Source organism: Clinocottus analis, unplaced genomic scaffold (genome assembly GCF_023055335.1).
Source record: "Clinocottus analis isolate CAN_PGR_092001 unplaced genomic scaffold, fCliAna1.0.p SCAF_1, whole genome shotgun sequence".
NCBI lineage: Eukaryota > Metazoa > Chordata > Actinopteri > Perciformes > Cottidae > Clinocottus > Clinocottus analis.
In genome coordinates, this window is record NW_027175820.1 from 15,733,555 (window position 1) to 15,754,787 (window position 21,233).

The 21,233-nt window shown below is 37.5% G+C and overlaps 3 protein-coding genes across 4 annotated transcripts in view; 1 reads left to right on the top strand and 2 right to left on the bottom strand.

Moving 5' to 3' along the window:
• Nucleotides 1-523, bottom strand: part of itsn2b (intersectin 2b) — a 28,875-nt gene extending 28,352 nt beyond the window's left edge. For both annotated transcript variants that reach the window (XM_068591918.1, XM_068591828.1), the window contains exon 1: nucleotides 281-523. The gene's annotated coding sequence lies outside the window, so the exon portion shown is untranslated. The remainder of the gene's footprint in view (nucleotides 1-280) is intronic.
• Nucleotides 524-1,945: 1,422 nt separating this feature from the next.
• gcfc2 (GC-rich sequence DNA-binding factor 2) lies at nucleotides 1,946-12,347 on the top strand. Its single transcript, XM_068592049.1, has 18 exons — nucleotides 1,946-2,317; nucleotides 2,601-2,702; nucleotides 3,304-3,480; nucleotides 5,617-5,862; nucleotides 6,108-6,208; nucleotides 6,462-6,604; nucleotides 6,849-7,032; nucleotides 7,465-7,588; nucleotides 7,702-7,738; nucleotides 8,401-8,498; nucleotides 8,769-8,968; nucleotides 9,069-9,213; nucleotides 9,567-9,688; nucleotides 10,361-10,437; nucleotides 10,900-10,966; nucleotides 11,053-11,199; nucleotides 11,334-11,470; nucleotides 11,812-12,347. Exons 1-18 carry the CDS (start codon nucleotides 1,996-1,998, stop codon nucleotides 11,942-11,944), a joined length of 2,562 nt encoding a protein of 853 aa, XP_068448150.1. The 5' UTR covers nucleotides 1,946-1,995; the 3' UTR covers nucleotides 11,945-12,347.
• A 796-nt stretch (nucleotides 12,348-13,143) lies between these two features.
• On the bottom strand, nucleotides 13,144-21,208 carry LOC137794962 (saccharopine dehydrogenase-like oxidoreductase). The gene is made up of 12 exons (XM_068592175.1): nucleotides 20,848-21,208; nucleotides 19,366-19,478; nucleotides 17,980-18,060; nucleotides 17,547-17,676; nucleotides 17,411-17,460; nucleotides 17,040-17,170; nucleotides 16,169-16,286; nucleotides 15,682-15,801; nucleotides 15,491-15,547; nucleotides 15,244-15,355; nucleotides 14,939-15,020; nucleotides 13,144-14,370 (listed from the first exon to the last, which is right to left on the bottom strand). Exons 1-12 carry the CDS (start codon nucleotides 21,044-21,046, stop codon nucleotides 14,280-14,282), a joined length of 1,284 nt encoding a protein of 427 aa, XP_068448276.1. The 5' UTR covers nucleotides 21,047-21,208; the 3' UTR covers nucleotides 13,144-14,279.
• Nucleotides 21,209-21,233: the final 25 nt, after the last annotated feature.

Here is a 21,233-nt window from a genome sequence, read left to right on the forward strand (position 1 = left end):
ATGTAGTTATTGATAATACCCAACACATAATGAAATTTAATTTAGCTAGCGAACCTAACTCCCATCCCAGCTGAGTACCCTCCCCCCCGCCCCCACTTCAAAGATAGATTTGTATTTACTCCTGAATCAAAGAAGACAAATTTCACAAAACATGAACAGACGAAATTGTACGCAACGTAGTCCAAACGTGAATGCGAAAACTAAAAGTAATCCACAGAAACACTAACATAACAATATTAAACTTGCACTCCTGCTTAGACAAGCAGTTTCGCGTGCGTACCTCTCTCACAACGGCCGATAAACATCCACTTCCGAGCTTCTGAGGGGCCCGAAGTTATCGTCCACTACTTCCGGACGGTTTCCCGGAACACCGTGAAGGTTTACTGTCCAAGGAGCGCAATATTATCGTATAATTGTTCAAGTTCAGCAGCCGTGTTGCTCAGAGTAGAAACCTGTTGCTGACAGCTCAGTGTGTCACACCAACAACATGGCTGACGAGTAGTGATCGGTGGCTGTGTGGCTGTTAACGTCTGACCGAGTGGGAGGAGAGAGGACCCGGAGGAGGGGGGCGGGGCGAGGGGGGGGAAGAGATATAAGGAATATATATATATATATATATATATATATATATATATATATATATATATATATATATATATATATATATATATATATGTATATGTATATATATATGTATATATATATGTATATATATATATATATATATATATGTATATATATATATATATATATATATATATATATATGTATATATATATATATATATGTATATATATATATATATATATATATATATGAAAAAATATATATATATATATATATATATATATATATATACATATATACATATATATATACATATACATATATACATATATATATACATATATATATATATATATATATATATATATATATATATATATATATACATACATATACATATGTATATATATGAATCCAAGAATCCAAGAATCCAAGAAACTTCTTTTACATTAATACACAGGAGATAATAAAAAAATAATAAAAAAATAATAATAAAAGAAGAATATATATATATATATATACATATATATATATATATATATATATATATATATATATATATATATATATATATATATATATATATATGTATTCTTTTATTATTTTTTTATTATTTTCTTTGGAAGAGAAACGCAAAGCAGGCCAGGTGACCGGAAATACGATTCTGTCAAAATAAAAGACACGACAACAGATAATAGATAATATTCATGTATCCATGAACACATTGATAATCACGTTTCAATTAATCGTTGCAATAACAGTTCGTAATATAGTTTAATCAACGTATTTGTTGTGTGCAGAGTTGTTGCTGTTAGCACTATTACCTTTTTCCATCTTATTACGCTGTAAGTAAAAGTGTCGCAGAGTAAAAGTGTCTCCCCTTTATACCAGTAGATGGCAGTATAAGTATATTTCAAGTTGGAATACCCTTATACTGGTAGAACGGGTAAACATCTTTACTCTGCTTCTTCTCATAAACACTCTGCTCTGCGTTCACTCAAGAAACAGCCCAATACGGTGGAAAAATACATGAGGGCTAACAGCAACAACTCTGCACACGAAATGACTTGTATTAAACCACAGTCCTTCTGCTGCCTTAGCTTTTAGTTTGACTGACTCGTACTTCCGGGTCACCTGTCTCGCTTTGCATCTGTCTTAAAAAAAGAGAAAAAAAGAAGCATACTGTAGTTTAATGTAAAATATGTTAACTGGTAGGGCCGATTAAAGTCGGAATAATGTAAAATTTAATTAAAGTTGTCTAAACGTTCTTTACAGTTTGTTTAGCCCCTATGTCCAAACTACACAGCCCACAGTGCATTGCGGTTGTTTTACGTTAAGTTTTGCGACTTTGTCGTACTGCTTTTCACGTACAGCAGTTTAGCCTGTTCAGCAGCGGCAACCTGCCTTCATGTAACAAGTAGAGCAAAAATGTTCAATAAGAAACCCCGGAGGAACTTCCGGCAGAGAAAAGAGAACTCCAGTGACGAGGAGGACGAGCAGAAAAGCAGAGGAGATGGAGAGGGAGACGAAAAAGCTCCTGCTGCGGTAAATACGCAGTCCAAACTGGCTCAGGGCCGCGGCATTAGTTGCAGCTCCAAGCGGGAAACGACGCCTCCCAAGCCGGACAGCAGGCACAGAAAAGACGGGGAGACGTCGGAAGTGACAGAAGAAAAAGGAGAGAAGCCCAAAGACAACGATGGGGTTAAGAAGAAAAAAAAAAACCTTATCAGTTTTTCTGACGATAAAGAAGGTAACCAAGTGTAAATATTGCGTTTTTCTGTCCATATTAGACCCCAGACAGCTGGTAACAAACGTTTTTGCAACGTAAGAATCTAAATAAATCATAGATTTCCCTAATGATATCTTGTTTTGGGTCATATTGATAAGGTATGAAGATATTATTGAAACAATACATTTAATCAGAATGGTTGGCATTGGATTTTATTTCCAGTTCTCTTCATCACTCTGCCATTTGGGGGAGTATGTTGCAATTTTGTGCTCATTGATCTCTGATTTTGTTTTTACTGTCTTAGCTGAGGAACCAACATTTAAACTGAAAAAATCCTCTGATAAAGCTGTGCTGTTCAAAGTCAGGAGGAAGGATGCTTCATCTGCCACCACCAGCCAAAGCCCAGGTAGGTGCATGACTGGTTCATATTAGACAGCCTCATCATGACAGCATGTGGCAGGCCACTATTATAGATGCTGTGGTACATACACATATCTGATGTTAAAATACACTACATATACACTTAGTACATGTCAGATGCCATATTCAGAAGTACTCTTTGCTCACAATAATACAGTCTGATGTCTAATGTTTTTAATATTTCATCTACATCATTTGTGTACATGAGCGCAGACTGCATATTATAATACCAATCAGATTAACTAGTTGTACACAATGATGAATACAGATTGATTTGGTATAGTTTGACAAATACCGATTCATAAATGAGTGCAGGGGTAAAGCATTAGCATTTTAGTGTGGTCAAAGAAGATTCAGTCTGAAGTAAAAAAATATATTTTGAAAAAGTGCTTATAAAGAACTTTTACCTGTTGAAAAGGTGTTATGAATGTCAGCCTACAAACCACACCTTAGCCATTAAAGTAATATTAAAGATTTCCATTGCATTTCAGTATTTATCAAGATAATGTGATAATATTGGCAAACAATCTTTTAATAATAATAATAAAAAATGTTCAAGCTTGCATGCCTCTTCTATTCTCTCCCAGCCTCAGCAGGTGGAGGTGTCGCAACATCTGCTTCTTCCAGGCAAGATTATGACAGTCAGGCTTCACCAAGCGTGCACCATAGTGATGATGACGACGAAAATTATGTTGATGACAGTGATCTCAGTTCTCTCTCAGATGCCTCAGCCTCAGACTCCATCTGCTCCGCTACTAAACCAAGTATGTGAATTTGTGGTTGTGCTTGACAGAAGTGCTGTTCTGGTAGATTCAAAGCGCTGAAAAGCTCTACTCGGATGTTTGGTCAGAAGGAATTTTCATTAGTAGTTGTATTAAACACACTAAGAAATGTTGCCATTGCATTATATATTTTTCTGCAGCCTGTATATTGATCTCTTGTAATAATTATTACTGTACATCCATTTTACAATACTCCCTTCTCTCTGACATAGTCATTCTCGTCCCAACTCAAAGTGTAAACAGGTAGACGTACAGCGGGTAAAATAAGTGTTGAACACGTCACGATTTTTCTTAGTAGGTATATTTCCAAAGATGCTATTGACATGACATTTTTACCATATGTCAGTAACAAAGGCCAAGTTATCCATACATACAAAAAAACACATGTTCAGAAATTCAGTTAAGTGGATTGAAATGGAATGACTAAGGGAAAAAGTATTGAACACGCTGACTGAAATGTATTTAATATTTCTTTCAAAAGCCTTTGTTGTTAATGATGCATCCTGTATGAAAAACTAGTCACATGCATTGTGTAGGTGAGATTTAGGCCCATTCTTCATCACAAACAGTCTTCAAATCTTGACGTTTCTGTGGGAAATCTGATCTTTAGCTTTTTCCATATACTTTCTCTTGGATTCAACCTTATTGTTGCAAACATACTGATGCCATAAGTTACAGAAGGATTTCTAAACGTCTAAATGTTCCAGTGAGCATTGTTTGGGCAAAAATCTGGTAATGGAAAGAACATCATTTCACCATAAACCGGTCACGACCAGGTGCGCCTCGCTAGATTTCTGACAGAGGAGTCAAAATAATTATCTGAAAAGTTGTCCAAGAACCAATAACTACTTTTGGAAAACTCCAGAAAGACCTGAAACTATCAGGTACAATTGTTTCAAAGAAAATAATATGTAATGCATCAACCACAGTGGCCTGTAGGCACACTCACCACCAAGACTCCATTGCTGAAGAAAAAGCATGTTGAAGCTGGTTCTGCTCAACATACTGGGAGAATATAGTCTGGTCAGAAGAGACTACAATGGAACTCTTTGGATGCTCAGTCTAACACACCATGTTTAGATGTCAAAGGGACCTGCACATCACACCAAAAACACCGAACCAGCAGTAAAGTCTGGAGGTGGGAGCATCATGGGTTGGGGCTGTTGTTCAGCATATGGCTCTAGCAAACTTCATATTATTGAAGAAAGGATGAATGGAAAAATCTACCGAGACTTTCTTGATTAAAAATCTGCTTCCATCCAGCAGGATGATGAGGATGAAACAAGGGTGGACATCTCAGCAAGACAATGATCCCAAACACACGGCCAAGGAATCTCTCACCTGGTTTCCAGAAAATAAAATAAAACTGCTAGCTGGCTGGAGTCAAAGAGAATGTCAATGGAAAGAACTAAAGAGCAGAGTTCCCACAGAAGCTTAAATATTTTAAGACTTTTTGTGTGGAAGAATGAGATAACACCTGAACAATGCATGAAACTAGTTTCTTCAAACAGGAGGAGTCTTGAACCAACAAAGGCTTTTGTACCAAGTATTAAATAAATTTCTGTTCAATACTTTTTGCCTGTGTCATTCCATTTATTACTCAACTTAATTTCTGAATGTATTTGTTTGATTTTCTTTGAATGTATTGATTACTTGGGTTGTTAAATGTCACGTCAATAGCTCTTTCAGAAATATATTTACTGAGAAAAATGGTGAGGTGTTCAATACTTTATCGCTGTACATACAACCGAGCTTTATCATTGGGGTTAATGAGGTGTTGTCAGACCTTGTTCTGAGAGTATAAATTAATGTGTAACTGATTACACTTGCACTTATGCCAGACGAAATTTTGTAGTACACATTGAATGTCTTGTTATTTCTGCTCGTAAGATCAATTCCTGCAGTGTTAAGAAGGCAACTTTCAGTTACGACTGATTTGCTGCTGTTATTGCTTTGCATAATTTGCTACGTGGTATCCTGCTTGCCTTATGCCTGCATCTAGTATGTTTGGTGTTAGTGTGTGTATGTGAGTGTGTCAACAGTTGGATCTGTGTTTGTCTACCATACATGTTACTTGTCTATACCTGGACCTAATTGTCTGTCAATTTGTCCTTACAGTAGTTATCCCTAATGCTAAAGAGATCAAGGCAGCCAGGCGGAAGCGTCACACCACTCGAACCCAGAAAGAATTCATTTTTCTGGGTAGAGACGGACACAGCTCCGCTGGGAGCACCCCAGATCACTGCAGCAAGGAAGATGACGAGGAAAGAGTTGATGACGATGATGATCCAGATGATCATGAGAGAAGAATCGAGTTTGCCCCAAGATTGAAGAGCATTAGGGAGAGGATTGCAGAGAAACTTGGTATAAGAGGCAGGGAATAATTCATGTATTATGGATATCTATCTTATAACATGGAATTGGAATTTTGTGATCACTTTTTCTTTGAGCATGTGAAATAGTACAACTGTGTAAACTAAAATGGTATGATGTTTGAAAAATTACATTGTGATATGCTAAAATTACATTATGCCTAAAAAGTCTTGCTTGTTTTTCACCAAATTGTGGGAATGTGAAGGTAATATTTTGTATGTTTGTGTGTAATATAGGAGAAAGTGATGGCAGTCTCTCAGGAACTGATGGAGAAGAGCAGGAACTTTGGGAGGAAACACAAATTGAGAAGGGAGTCAAGAGACGGCCAGGAGGACAGGTAGGAAGAGATTGAGGCAGCCCTCTTATCCCCCCCCCTACTTTTCTTAATAATTTTCTTCTGTTAAGTTCTCCTTCCTCTTTTCTAGTCTCATTTTTCTGTATCTCACTCTTTCTGTATTGAACTCTTGTCCTATTTTGTTTCAAATTAGCTGAATAGTCTCTTTCTGAAGACTCAAGCCATCTGCTAGTGTAACTGCTCCTTTCAGTAGTGCAACATTGACTTTCTTTATTCTCATTTTTCTTCACCTCAGAGCCCATCTGGCAGTGAATCCAGCAGCTATAGCAGCAGCAGCGGGCGAGAGAGAGGACGACAAAAGAGGATATCAGCAGGAGTCAAAATCCCAACTCTTTCTTCGATAAGTATCGCAATGGTCAAGAAGAGGATCACTGGAAAGTAAGTTTCCACAAGCTTTATTTGCCTTAATGTTGCACCACATAATAAAACATTATTATATGCTATATAACATTCATTTAAGAAATATTGGTCTAATATGCAATAGTATTGGAATATTTAATTGAATGAATAAAAGGTAACACTATTTCCCAATACATTTTGTGATTCCACATTGCAAAACAATACAGGTTACTTTACTTCCCACTAAACTGCTTTCTGATTTTTCTTCTTTATTTCTTTTCAGACTAGACTCTCTGAAGGAGGTGCACAGAGCACGACAGGCAGAGCTGAGGAGGATGGAGGGCGATGCTGAGAGTGCTAAAACCTCCGCAGAGTCTCTGGAGGAAAGTTCCTCAGAGAGACAGCTGAAGTTTTACCGGGCCATGACCATCTATGTCCACAACCTGGTGGAGTGTCTACGGGAGAAGGTCAGAAATGAGTAACTCTGTTCAGTTATTGTCTGCTGTCACCTATTATATAAAAGCCTAAATAAAAAATGATTCAGAAATTTGATCAAATAAAACTTTAAATTTGACCTTTCCTAAATGTCAACAGTACAACAAATAGCAGAGTGTCTGTGAGAAAAGATTGCACTTTTAGATTTTAGACCTGTGTGGCAGGCCTCAGGTTTGATAGACAAATTTGATAAACTGGTTGTCATATTGTAATTATTGTACCTTATGTGATAATTATGTGTATTTATACCACATGTAATTGTAAAGTGATTGTGATAACTTTCTGTCAATAATCAGACAGTTGGAACAATAGTCGGGATCAACTGCAAGCTGCAGAAATACCTCCCTTCTGAAGACAGACGATGGTAATATGCTGACTGTGGATTATGTGTTGATTGTCGACAGGTTATGGAGATTAACTCACTGGAACTGGAGTTGCACTCTCTGTTGTCTGACCAGATGGATGTGATGTTAGCACAGAGACGACAGAGGATCAAGGCGCAGGCTGACCGTCTGCAGCAGCTCAGCTGTGAGTAACATCTTTGTGTTCATGTGTGTATATGTGCATTTATGTATCTGTACAATAAGAAGGAAGATTAACATTAACTTGATTTAAATTTTTTTTTTTTTTACATAACACAGATGAGCAGAGCGCCACCGATAGAACAGAAACTCAAGGGTGAGTGTAATACAAATGTCTTTTTTCATGTATTTAATATATTCTATACATAAACAACATGATTGCTGCAGCAGTAAATTGGAAAGGTTTACAAAATGAGCGGGATGTAAAAAGTGACGTGTGTTCTACTCTATGCCCTTGTACAGATACATTTATCAATGTTTATTTTGACAGCTATTTTATTTCTTTGTTTTATTCTTCAGACAAAAATATTTCTTCATTTTTAGTCACATTTTAATCATTTATATCCTTCATGGTTTTAGTATCATTTTAATTGACAAAGTCATTGCATGTTAAGCAATTTTAAGTCAAAATGTTTTATCTCTTAATTTTGCAGCAATGTCTTTTCTTAATTAAATAATTATATTGAGCATTTCATCTAATTCAGCCAAAACTAATAACTTTGTCATTTTAGTCAAACTTATGTCACAGTAAACAGTGTTTAAATGATTAAGATTGGAGCTTTGCTCCTCTTAGTCGTCCTGACTGCTCATTTGATGTGTGGGTCATTCACACCCATCCAGCCTGCAAACCACAATCATTATGCATGATAGTAGCACAGTGTCAAGAGGACTTAGTTTCAACATCGTCTCATCTTCGTCATGGGATTTTTTCTGCTTCAAAACTTACACCGATTTGTTAATGTTTCTGACATGTTGCAGCGACTTAGCCTCTGGTATTGAAGTAGAACAAGATGCTGACATACCTGAAGACACACACCCTTCAGCCGAAGAGGAGGAGCAGCTGCAGAAGACAATAGGTGAGGTCTTCAACTAAAAGCTTCAACCTATAGACCCAGGTTTTAGTTAGCTGCACTATAATGAGCATTACAGTGAACTTCAGCCCGGCTGCAATATAATTCTGTACTCTACATTTGGTATCTTTATTTTTTCTCTTTTCACCTACTTTCATTCACTTTTTCTATTTACAATTGCAGAGAATTAGTAGAAGAAAGTCCAAGCTGAATAAAAGTAATCACTTATTGTTTTTGTCTGACTCACTTTCCATCCCCTCTCTGCTCCCGCTCCAGCTGATATCCTGTTGAGAGCCCAGGCAGTGTTTTCTGACGTCCAGAGTGACTTCTGCAACGTTAAGAAGATTCTGTCCCGATTTGAAGAATGGAGAGGATCTTACTCTGACTCTTACCACAATGCCTACATCTCTCTCTGTCTGCCCAAGTTGTTGAACCCCATCATCAGACATAACTTACTGGCCTGGAATCCTTTAAAGGTACATTGTGGACACATACACACAGACTAATGCATATGACATATAGATGCCATAATAGAACTTGTGAAGTTATGTGTCCAATGTCATTTTTATGTTTCAGAACAATTGTGGGGACTTTGAAAGCCTCCCGTGGTTCACAGCTGTTGAGACCTTTTGTCATGGTCATGGCCACGAGGAGCTAGAGCACACAGACAGACAGACACTGTCTAATGTCATAGAAAAGACTATCCTACCCAAAATAACAGGTAATTCACTCCCTCACTTACTTATGTATGCTTTGTGACATTTCTTTCACAAACGTACTTATCCACAACGCAATACTTGCTTCAAAGTTCAGTCAGTATGTTCAAATGTAAGAAAACGTGCATGTAGCAATTGATAAAGGCTGTTTTGAAGGTGTAAGGGCTTTGGAGCTGTAACAATTTATAGCACAGGGTGCTTCTCCACAATTGAAAGCAAGCTGGCATACAGTTCTTCAGAGGGATCTATCATGTTTTAACAATCGCTCAACACGCTATCCTTGACCGCAGTTTGTTATATATCATAGATGTGTCAAACAACCGAAACATTACTCTTTTTTTGCTCTGTTTTTGCTCAGCCTATGTGGAGCTGGTGTGGGATCCCATGTCCCGCCATCAGTCGGTCTGTCTATCTGATGTTTGTCGCAGCCTGAAGGAGGACTATTCCATCTTCGAAGGAGAACAAAGTAAACCGGTCAAGGTAAAGTAAACACTGACACATAATTGTTAACAGAGATATCATCCTGCTTTGCTACTGTAGCCATTTTTTATGTTTGAAATGGGGATGGGAGATGATTCTATTTCGTTGTAGTCTAATCATGGTTACTTGACATCAATCCGATCATCGGGGGGAGACCCTATGGCTTAGGATCTGACTGAGCATTGTAATAATGGAACCGTTAAGTATTCTGCAAGACCTGCAAAACCATTAAAGTTATGTGCATGAACAATAATAAGAGTATGGACAATTTAATTTGAAAAATAATACATTTAATAGTAATGTCTCCTCTATTCAAACCACGCTTGGTGCGACAATATCACAGCATGGTATTCCGTTTAACATTTTTAAAATTTGTATCTTATCTTTGATATTAATTAAAATAATTTATATAACGTTAACTACTCTTATGGGGCGCAGAGAAACTTTTGGCCAGCAAGCCTATGCCGAACGCAGATGTGGCGTGTTAGATGAAAAGAGATGACAAACTATTTTTTAATTAGAGGTAAAATTCAAATGTGCTGATTAACAGTGTGTAACAATTAAGGCACAATATTGAAAAAGATACAATACGTATACAATAATGTGCATTTCAAAAACACAGTAGTATATAGACATGTTTGTGTTAACGATGTGTATTCATGTCCCATGCAGGCATTCAAAGAGGCTGTGATCAGACGACTGAGGAGCTGCGTAGATGAAGATGTCTTCGTCCCTCTGTACCCCAAAAAGTCAGTATCTTTCCTTGCCTCTTTAAGTTTATACATTAAGTGATTATTTGAATGCCAAACAATATGAAAGCATGTGTGATTCCCTCAGTGTCATCCTTGTTAAGGACATTTCTCGATCCAATATCCCATATTCTAACACTTGTTTTCCTTGTTTACGACGAAGAAATCTCTCTTCCCCATTCTACAGTGTAGACTCAAACAGAACGTATGTTTTGGCTTAATAATTAGATTAAATAGTGAATGAATAACCTTTAACTATGTACTGTTTATCCCATTTATAACTGTTGCTTACGCACAAAACGGGGGCTGAAAGAGGTGTAAATGTATAAAAACAAACTCGACAGAAGACATTTAGTGGAGTTCTTATACACTGTTTTATAAATGAGACCCCAGGTCACATTACTTTATGATGTTCTGTGGTATTTAAAATCTATTATAAATGCTGTTTGTTTGTCTTTTCAGGTTCCTAGAAGACAGGTTGTCTCCTCAATGTCGCTTCAGGGATCAACAGTTCTGGACAGCCATAAAAGTACTGCCCTCTCCCAGATACATTTTGTTTTTAGAGACTTGTGTGCTTTATATTGTTTGTTAATCATTGTATTGTGTCTATATTAGCTCTTAGGTAACATGGAAAAATGGGATTTTCTGCTTCCCGAGTCTACTTTGAAGGAACTGATGTTGGACAAACTGCTGAACCGATACCTGATGATCACCTTGTGCAGTCAGACGCTGTACAACAGTGCTGTACATGCATGCAGAAAGGTGTTTAAATTCATAAATTTGGAATGAGTATATTTTTGGTGTTTGTGCGCATGTCTCTCACTTGATCTTGATAATGATCTGGTTGTCTGTCGTCTTTGCTTAACCTCCCACTACTCCTGTCTCTCTGTCAACAGATAGGAGATAGTCTGCCGCTCTCTTGGTTCAAAGGAGAGAGTGCATGTTTGCCTCAGCTCCAGAATTTCAGAAACCATCTTGTTCAGGAAGTCCATAACATCTGCAAACAGCAGCCTCCTGAAGATCCAAAAACCAGGTAATAAAAACAACATGTTTCATTAGAAAGAAAAGCAGTTCAACTTGGGGAAAAACAGACTCCTATTTCTTAATGTAATATTTTAAGTTTACCTTCTGAAACAGTTTAGTATCTGCTCAAATCCATAATTCTTTTTTTGACACTTTCATTTATTCAAAAGTTTGTGATTACATAACACAACAGCAGTTGACTCTCTCCTGCCCTATCATATGACTTCAGTGACACAGGGTCCAAATTGTAGTGGTTGTCTTAATAATGTCACGCTGATTGCATGACTTTCCTTCATGCATTTATAACACACAACTTTTTAATTCACTCCTGTGTGTCCCTGTCTCCTGTAGGTCTTCTGTCGTTGAAGTGTTGCAGATTTTGAGTAGAATCAGGTGCAATGACTCCATCATGGCAATAACAGAGAAATACCACTATGAAGACGTCATCTACGCTCATCAGCTGCTGAACCAAGACAACATATGAACAACAAACTATGTGAAATGGCGGCTGGATCGACCTGCAAACAAAGTCCACGTTACTTTAAAATCAATTGTCAAAGATATTGTCTAGCAGGAGAGGAATGGAGTTGACTCAACCTTGTGAAGTAGAGGGTTACATAGAGCCAAGAGGGCAAGTATGTCTGCTTATCGACCATCAGTGGTCGATAACCACTGATAGTCAGACAACACCGTTTACATACTGGATATAAAAGTGTGAGAGAGGTGGTGCATAAAGTATGAGCAACCATTAATTTGTTTAATATAGGACACTGTCAAGAAAAAGTGTAGGGAAAATAATTACCCCTCCTACATTTTATTTTAATAGTTAACAATTTGCTGTCTGTTTTGTAAAGGAGAGAACTATTTTCATGAATAAATTTGTTGTATTGAGATTTTACTTCTTGTTCATGTTGAAAGTTATTTACACCCAACTTTTACTTGCCAGTACTTTTTGAAAATAAGGTAATAGCATATACAAAAAAATGTTTGACGTTATGTAGATCTTTTTCTACAGAAATGCATTGCTACACAACAATTTAGTTACTGGTTTACTTGTCACCTGATGTAATGTATCAAATATAATCCTTGAATTCAACAGGAAATACATGTTTAAATGGCTATACAATTCAATTGGTCGTAGCAGCAGACACCAAGGAAACCACCACTGCAGGGCAGCTCTTTTAGGTTAAGATATTGATTTGTAAATCACGATGAACCGATATCGTATTTCGGTCACATAGTCGTAGAGGAAGTATTGGGTTTGGCAGGATTTCACTGTTACCTGGTGGGAATAGATGATTAGATTTGCACATGAGAATATTTTTGCTTTGACGAACTACATTTATTTTATTACACTATTTAAACAAAACAATCTTAAGCCCATGAAATTAACCGAGACACAGCTTTTCATCAGTGACAACCACAAAATAATTGAATTATCCCATTATGAAGGCAAAATGATCACCGGTGAAACCTGTGTTGGCATTTGGTTTCACTGTGGCATGGTTATGCCTTTTATTTTAGAGTTGACGGGACAATAACAGGAAATGATACATGGGGAAAGGTGGGATTCCAAATCATGGACGGCGTATTTTATGCCTCAACCCAGAGACTATAGGAACACCCAGACATTAAATTAAATGTAAAACAAGTTCTGGAAAGCTTTTGAACATAAAACAAGACTTCTTTCTTGCAGAGTTGGTTTTATTCATGAGTCCAAAGCAAAGCACACAAAAACAAAACCCCCAAACATTTGTTTCATGCACATAACGCTCAAACAAGATAAACAAGCATGGACATCAACATTATCACTTTGTGGATAAGACAATTCCAGTCCACAAGAGAGACAAATTGCACACACTGAACAAAACTGCACATGCCATTTTGTGCATGAACTAGATGCATTTTCTGACAAAGCTCAAAGAATGCAATATGATTTTGTGATAGTCAAACCTAACTATCAAAAACAAAGCTTTCACAATTTTTAGTGAACAGGCCAGGAAAGACAAGCTTGTACGTGCGTGCGCAGACGCACAATTCAATAACAACTCAAGCACTAATTCAATATCCTTTATTAATCCTCAATCCAGCCATGGAGAATATTGTCCAGGATCTCTACATTTTATACCATGAAGCCATCAGCCTGCCATACTGTTGCTATTAAATAATGGAGAGTCCTGTGCAGTTAATGCCCTTTTGACTACAGCATGAAGGTGTTGCAACTGAGAAGGGACTATACTTCATCCAGATGATGTGGCTATAGTATCATTTTATGAATACACTGTTAGGTCTTAATTACATTTTTTGTCTGCACAAAATGTTTCAAACCAATCTTTTGTAAAATGAAAACGTTTGGTAAGCATTTTCTTTCTTACCTCCTCATGGTCTACAGTGGTAGAGAGAGACTGCTAATAATCCATTTCTGTTCAATTAAGTACAAATGTGATTAACAACTACATAAAGTCAACATGGACAAAATCCTCTTGTCGTTAGAAATTATCATGTTCGTGGACGACTATGTTAAACCTGTTCACACAAATCTAAAATTTTCCTGTCCTTGGCGAGAACACACTGCTGCAGCTGTGCTAATTGTTTTGCAATGAGAAGGTTATTAGTGCATTTAAGTCAGTTTCTGACCAAATGAAAAAGATAAATGCAGGAAGTTGCACCAAAGATGATGTTAGAACTTTATCTGAAAGTGCACTGCATTTCTAGTCAAGGTGCTCATGGTGAAATAACAAAATTTCACTTTCCAGTTATTATGCAAATTAGTAAGTGCTGAGAAAACCTGGAGTATGGCATCAGAGGAGGGACAAACTTTAGATGACAGAAAACTTGATGCCGTGTTTGTTGAGGCGGTCCGTCAGTGTGGTTTTTGCGAAAGCAGCTCCTGGAGTATAAACTCCTCCCCTGGAAAAAAAAAAGTGACATTCTTAGATTACATGGTTGTTTATACACTAGACAGTAAAATGTGGCTTGTGCATTAATTAACATAAAATGATAAACGGCAAACAAACTCTGCACAGTAGCAATTATGTAGAGAAAACATTTCCCTATGCAAGCTTACTCTCACTTCCTAAATGTTATATTTCACAGTACCATTAGTCAATTAAAATAAATTGTATGAATATACATTTTCCATCTGATTTATCATGGATTCAATCAATCGGTACCTGTGGGGCTACGGCCATGTGCCTGTATATATGGAGTAACCTAATTTTCAGAAACCTAAAAAATATAAAACCTGAGAGACCAAATGTGAGAAATTTTAATATTTGAAACGTTTGACTGAGGCATCAAGTTTGGCCCTATCCAGAGTCAGTGTTTGACTTTTCTGGGCTACTGTAGAAACATGGCAGCCGGCTCTGTGATGAAGACCTCCTCCCAATGCTACACACCTGTTCCTTAAGTAGTTCATGTTGTGTGCTGCGTTTGTGTTTGGGTGTAGAGCCATTGGATTTGGGGTGTGATAACTTACGTCTTGGGCAAGGCTGTGGGTTCATTGAGGATTGTCAGAGCAGCCTGTACCATAGCGATGGGTGTGGCCACATATCCACACTCTGAGTAATAAAAAAAACCCAATAGAACAACAATAAGACACAACAAGGATGGTGATAAACAGGCCAGACTGGCTACCGTTTCTGATTTGCTTCATAACCAGCCTGAATAGAAACAACTAACATAGTTGATGTTCATATTATTGCAGTTTTTTACATTTTATTCCTGCATTCATGCAGGGTTTAAAATATTTCAAGCCAAACTGCTTCTAAGATTTCCAGTTACCTGGACCCTGAACCAGTGTGCAAATCTTCCCATTAGGTTTTTCTTGGGCGGGGTCCTGTCCTACTGTGTAACCCTCTCCATAGAAAGCAAACTGGAAGGATGACTCCTCCATCTAATACAAACATGAACACACACATATCACAATACAGAGCATCTTCTCTTCAGCATACGTTACCATAAAAACTAAATGCATTTGTGTATGAACTAAACCACAAAAAGCCTTTTTTTTTCCTGGTCAGCACTTTACCTGCTTTTTAGTCGGTCCGGCCTTGGAGAAGAGTCCAAAGGAGAACAACTCTGGGTGCTGAGAAGAAGGGAACAAAACAACAGACAGACGTAAGAGTCTCAACATTTCCCAGAACACAGTAAGTGTACTTGACTTTTAAGTTTCAATCATATAGTAGTCAGTTGTGGTCAGCTCATGCCATCTTTGTTTACCTTAATTAGTAGATTGCGTCCAAAACTGAACTTGACTAAGACCCAGAACATCATGCCAGCAAACATCAGCTTGATGATGTTGCCAATTCCTCCTATTCCTGCATACGCTCCATACTGAACCTGAAATAAATATAAGTTTTATTTAATGCTCGACAAACACAGCAGAGGCAGTAATAAATGTACAGTGCTGATTTTAGTGCCTTCTTAACCTGAAACGAAAGGTGCCTTTACACCGCAATGACACTTAAGGTTGCAAGTAAAAACTAATACTATTGAGATGAATAGGTGGGCATGATTTTCCTGATCAGCATTGAAAAATTCAAAAACAGTTTTGCCCCAAAAACCTAATTGGTCACCTGTGAAACCTAAACTGAAATTAGACACAGTAAAGTCTCCATGACTTCTTTACAAGAACGCTTTTAAGAATTATTTAAGTTAATCATTAGAGGAATATTATGTCAAGAAAACACAGAAAATAAAGGCCGACCGGATTAGCCTGATGTTCCTCCACCAGAAAGCGCTGAGTTCTCTTTACAACGGAGGGATCAGAGCCCATGAACGGCACCGTATACTGCTGGATCTCATTACTGAAGAACAAGGATCCCCTACAAATACACACACAAAGAAATACACTCTGAGAAAACACGATACCTTCAACAGCATTAAAACGTAGTCCAAACTACTAAAGGATGGTGGGATTGAACTCTGACCCAAAACAATGTTTCCTTTGTAAAAATGATTATCCACCAATGCTATTAGCTGTTACCAACTTATGACATATATAACATGAGCGGAAATGTCGGCTGATAAGTAACGACAGTAACCAAAATACCAAAGTTATGTTTGAGGCCATTTGAAAAACGTGTGGCTTTATAGTTTGTCCACTGACAAGCACTGGCAACTTTGTCTTTCCAAATGAAAGACTTCCTGCTCAATGAATATCTTAGACTTTTATATAGATAAATATTAATTTAGTTTGAAAATAATATGGGCCGATATGTTGCTAATGTCATTTATAAACACTCAAATATTGATCTCTGTATTGCCCCAACAGTCTGTGTTTCCAAATCAAGACGGTAGCTTGCAAAGTCACAGTCGTTAGTTTCCAATAGTTTCCCTTTGTGTTTCAGTACTAGTGTTGTTTTAAGAAAGATTGAAACATTGGGAACCTATCCTTTCATGGTTGAGTAAGATACAGCAAAGGTCTCCAGTAATGACATACTGGCTTTTTTTTAATGTTTAGATATGCCTACATTTATGTTTGATTGTAAACATACCATGTTCTACATAATATTAATAAACTGGCTGTGTAAGTGCCATTTAGAAAAAGTTAAATTTTCTTTTCCTATTCTACATACCTGCGTTTAAGCTTCGAGCCAATAGTAGGGAGAGGTTTGTGATTAAACTTCCTCCTGAGACTCTGGAGCTTCTGGCTGTCGGAAAAACCGTAGATAGCCGACTGCCACGTACCATCGTGGATACATCCACCCTGATAGAGGAAGACGGAAAGATAAACACATGCAAAAGGCAGAAAACGTGGAGGGAAAAGGCAGCATAAAAAGGAGGAGAACCTAAACAAAGAAATAACTATTCACAACAGATTTTAGGAGAATAAAAATGAAATTTTACATAAATATACTAGTGTACAGAAATGAGGAGAAAAGTGGGTAATCAAGGTAAAACAAAAACTGGTTCATTGGTTGGATTTATTAGTAATGTAGTTACATACATCATCGCCTGAGCCGACAGTCAGGAAGCTCTCCACTGCAGTCAGTGTTCCTGTGGACACAGAACAATTAACTAATAATTAATTGCACTTTTGAACTATTTTTAATGTGCATTTCTGCATATCAATAAGAACGTACCCTTAAACTGGTCTTTGGTGTAGAGGACTCCCATGTCCGCAGGTATGGAGTCAAATCCACAGCTGCCTATGATGTACACACCTTTGTCAGCTGCCTGGCTGCTGTAGTTCAACTGCATGCTCTCCAGAAACTGAATACGGACAGAAATGTACACAAATGTGTAAAAGCGCCAATAGAAACACCATACATGGGTGTTTTACAACAATTACAATTTAGATTGTTCTATGAAAACCAATCAGTTGTTAATTTTGAGAGGCTCATCTTATTTTCTTCTTTGTTCACCATGTCTCTTTAAAATAAATCAAAAGTGCATTTCAGTCAATAAATCTATGGAATAAATAGTAGAATACTTGATAACTGAAATAATCAATAGTCTATAATGACCTTCCAGTATGTACAACATGATGTTGTGCACACAGCACTATGAGCATACCTGAGGCTCTCCACTAATGTCAATGTGATGAGCTCCATTCTCCACACAGGCTTTGACCACTGGCTCGCCATAGAACCTGTACTACACGCACACAAACACACAATGATTAATGCATAGTTCCACTTTTTCCTCATTTCTCACACACTTTGGTTGATTGTTGATCAACTATGGTTCATGTAGGTCGAGAGAGCTTCTAGATTAATGAGTCTCCTCACATGAAAAGGAGAAAGACACTTATTTCAGATGAAGAAAACCTGCAAAACTTGATTAGCCGTTGATATATTTGCCTATACATTTATGCAGCACATATCTGATATCAGAGAAGCAATGCATATAGCATGCATTCGGTGACACCGACATGGCAAGAATTTAAAGAAGCATTTCTCAATCTCTGCTTTTATCTACAATGTCTTGGGTAACCACCTCATAAAGCAGTTTCTTGTCTTGCATATCACGGTGGACACTGGAACCCTGAAGGTATCCTATCTTATTGTCAGTACAATGCGAGTGTAAAGGTTGTGTGAGGCATATTTGGTGAAGAAACCATAACAATGGAAAAACATTTTTTTTTCTTCCGCAACCTGTTAGTATCTTGCTCGCCATAATCCCCCTGATCTCGATCCATACAGGCATCCTGACATTCAGCGCTGCAATAAAAAAATTATCCCTCACTGGCTTTCCACATAGAAACACAGAATGAAACACTGCAGAATGTAGCTAGGCAAATCATGTGAACTTGTTAATTGTGTAGTCTTATGTTTTGTATAATCATGTTTAATTTTACAGTCGGCTTTCTGTTTGTGTCATTTGGTGGATTGTAAGTACACTGATGATTACAGTATTACTACACACACACCAACTTGCTGAGCAAGGTAAATTCTCACTATATAACACGCCTTGTTCCTGTTCCTTAGACTCTAATACAAAATGTAAGGTTTACAGAATACTGACTTAAATGTATCACAATTATTACATCCATGACTTTAAATTACCAATACAAAAACACTGAAGAGAGCGACAATACAGTCAAATTCTTTGTTACTTTAACTTTGTGCCTGAGTTTAAACCAAGTTGTCAAAGTACTGCAGGACACAAAGCTGTTCTGGAAACACTCTTTTCATTCTGACTTTAAGACAATACAACTTATTGTGTTCTGTAAGTCAGTGGCCCTCATTGTATAAATGAAGGCTGCTCTCTCTCTGTGTGAGTCTGTGTAAAAAAAATGTAAAAAATAAATTAAAAAAAGGAGTGAGAGAGAGACATGTTGAGCTACACTGATGAGAAATGTAGACGCTAAAATGTCAATGTTGTAGAATGAAGTTTGTGTTATGTGACAGAGCAGGTTCTGTGTGTGTTGAAGAAGCACAATCACGGGCTTCCACTTACAGGTCCCACACAGTTGAGAACAATTACAGCCTGTTTGCACATGGCTATCAGGGAGTTTGGTTCCTCTACATCTGCCACGATGATGTCCACCTCTGATCTGAGCTCGGGCTTACCTGCAAACACACGTAGACGACACGCATGCACACTGTAAGGATAGTTTCTTAAGTGCTATGCCTGCACACAGTTAAAAAAAACAGTTGTTCACATACTGCTTATCTTTCCATCTTAATCATGTGTATTGTGTTGACAATATAAAAACACCACACACATGCACATTATTTGGCAAAAATAAGTGGCCGAAATAATGAAAAAAGAAAAGACTTGCAACTACTATAAAAGTGTTTTTTGCAACAGTGTAACTTTGCTATTTTTGAGAGATGTGTCAGTGTTAACGGAATGACTTGTAAAGCTGTGCGTTTGTGTGTGAGGGTTTGGGGGTGTGGGTGTGTCTGTCTGTGTGTGTGTGTGTGTGTGTGTGTGTGTGTGTGTGTGTGTGTGTGTGTGTGTGTAGGTGTGTGTGTAGGTGTGTGTGTGTGTGTGTGTGTGTGTGTGTGTGTGTGTGTGTGTGTGTGTGTGTGTGTGTGCGCGTGTAGTCATAAAGGGGGATTGTACAGTGAGCAGATTTGTTCCACCAACTGTGTACAATCCCTGAAGAGACAACAGAATAACAATCTAATCCTCTGGAAACTCACATTACTATCATGACATCAGAATAGCTCCCTGGTCCTGGTCTGGTGTTAGCCTTAATTTTCCATGTTTAGAGTGTTGCATGGATACAAATGATCCAACTGAAAAATTACTAAATATATTCTGTAAATATTAAATTGCAACGACTGAAAATATTTATATATGTAAGAGCTGAATTAATTTTCTTTTGATTAATTAATTAGTTAATCGAAAGAAAATTAACTACGTTTTCAAAATTCATTAATGATTTAAGTTATTTAATAAGCGAAGGGCAAACTGTTTGCTGGATACAGGTTTTGAAACTGATAATTTCTAGTTTTCTTTGTTTTGTGTACTTAACTGAATTTCTGGATTATGGTGAAACAGAAAATCAAAGAAAAACATCAAAATTGACTCTAATTGGATATTGAGATTCAGGCTTTTTGTTGTTGTTGCAATTTTCAAATAGATAAATTAATTACTTGAAAGCCTTCGAAATAACAATAGCGTAAATTAAATGGTTCTCTTTTTGTTACAAACCTTACTTGTACGTTGTGCCTCGTGTTCAATATCGCTATCAGCGAGCGCAGTTCACATAGATTAGTCATGCTGAGTCGGAGTTAAGCAATTCACCTTTGCTTTAGAAATACAATATTCTTGATCTATCAGATAAAATGTGCAGTCTAACCAAATACAATATCATTGCATATTACATTGTCTCAGTTGAACAAAAATAATTGAGAAGCTATCCTTGTTGCAGAACCGTCAGTTCTAGAAACAATCCGGCACAATTAATAGGATTGTTTAAATACATACTGAGGACTCCGGCGGCCTGCTCCAGAACTTTTTCCAGCTTCTGCTTGCTCCTGCCCGCCACGGCCCACTTCAGGTTTCCTTTCGGACCCTCGGACGTAGTCCGCGCCACCTCCTCCACCACAAACTGCCCTGTAAACCCAGAGGCTCCGAAGATAACCAGGTGATAGGGCCTGTTGGATGTTGTCTCGACAAGCGCCATATTAACAGCTAGTAGGCTGGAGGATCTCACTGCGATGGTGCCTTCACCTCTTAGAGAGACTGACCGGAGAGGGCAGGACTGCGTGGTGCGGTTTTGACAGCGCTGCCTTCCACTTCCGTAGCAACATTATGCTAATATGCTTATAGATAGTGTTTTCTGTTAAGTGTGTTTTTATTTTATTATCTAT

Bases quoted from the DNA above. Each gene is read 5' to 3' on its own strand.
- gcfc2 (XM_068592049.1), top strand. From the start codon at position 1,996: ATGTTCAATAAGAAACCCCGGAGGAACTTCCGGCAGAGAAAAGAGAAC. The intron at 6,605-6,848 runs GTAAGTTTCCAC...ATTTCTTTTCAG, and splicing joins AAGAAGAGGATCACTGGAAA to ACTAGACTCTCTGAAGGAGG. The intron at 7,033-7,464 runs GTCAGAAATGAG...GATTGTCGACAG, and splicing joins TGGAGTGTCTACGGGAGAAG to GTTATGGAGATTAACTCACT.
- LOC137794962 (XM_068592175.1), bottom strand. From the start codon at position 21,046: ATGGCGCTTGTCGAGACAACATCCAACAGGCCCTATCACCTGGTTATC. The intron at 17,677-17,979 runs GTATGCTCATAG...GTCCGTATTCAG, and splicing joins ACATTAGTGGAGAGCCTCAG to TTTCTGGAGAGCATGCAGTT. The intron at 17,461-17,546 runs GTACGTTCTTAT...CTGTGTCCACAG, and splicing joins CACCAAAGACCAGTTTAAGG to GAACACTGACTGCAGTGGAG.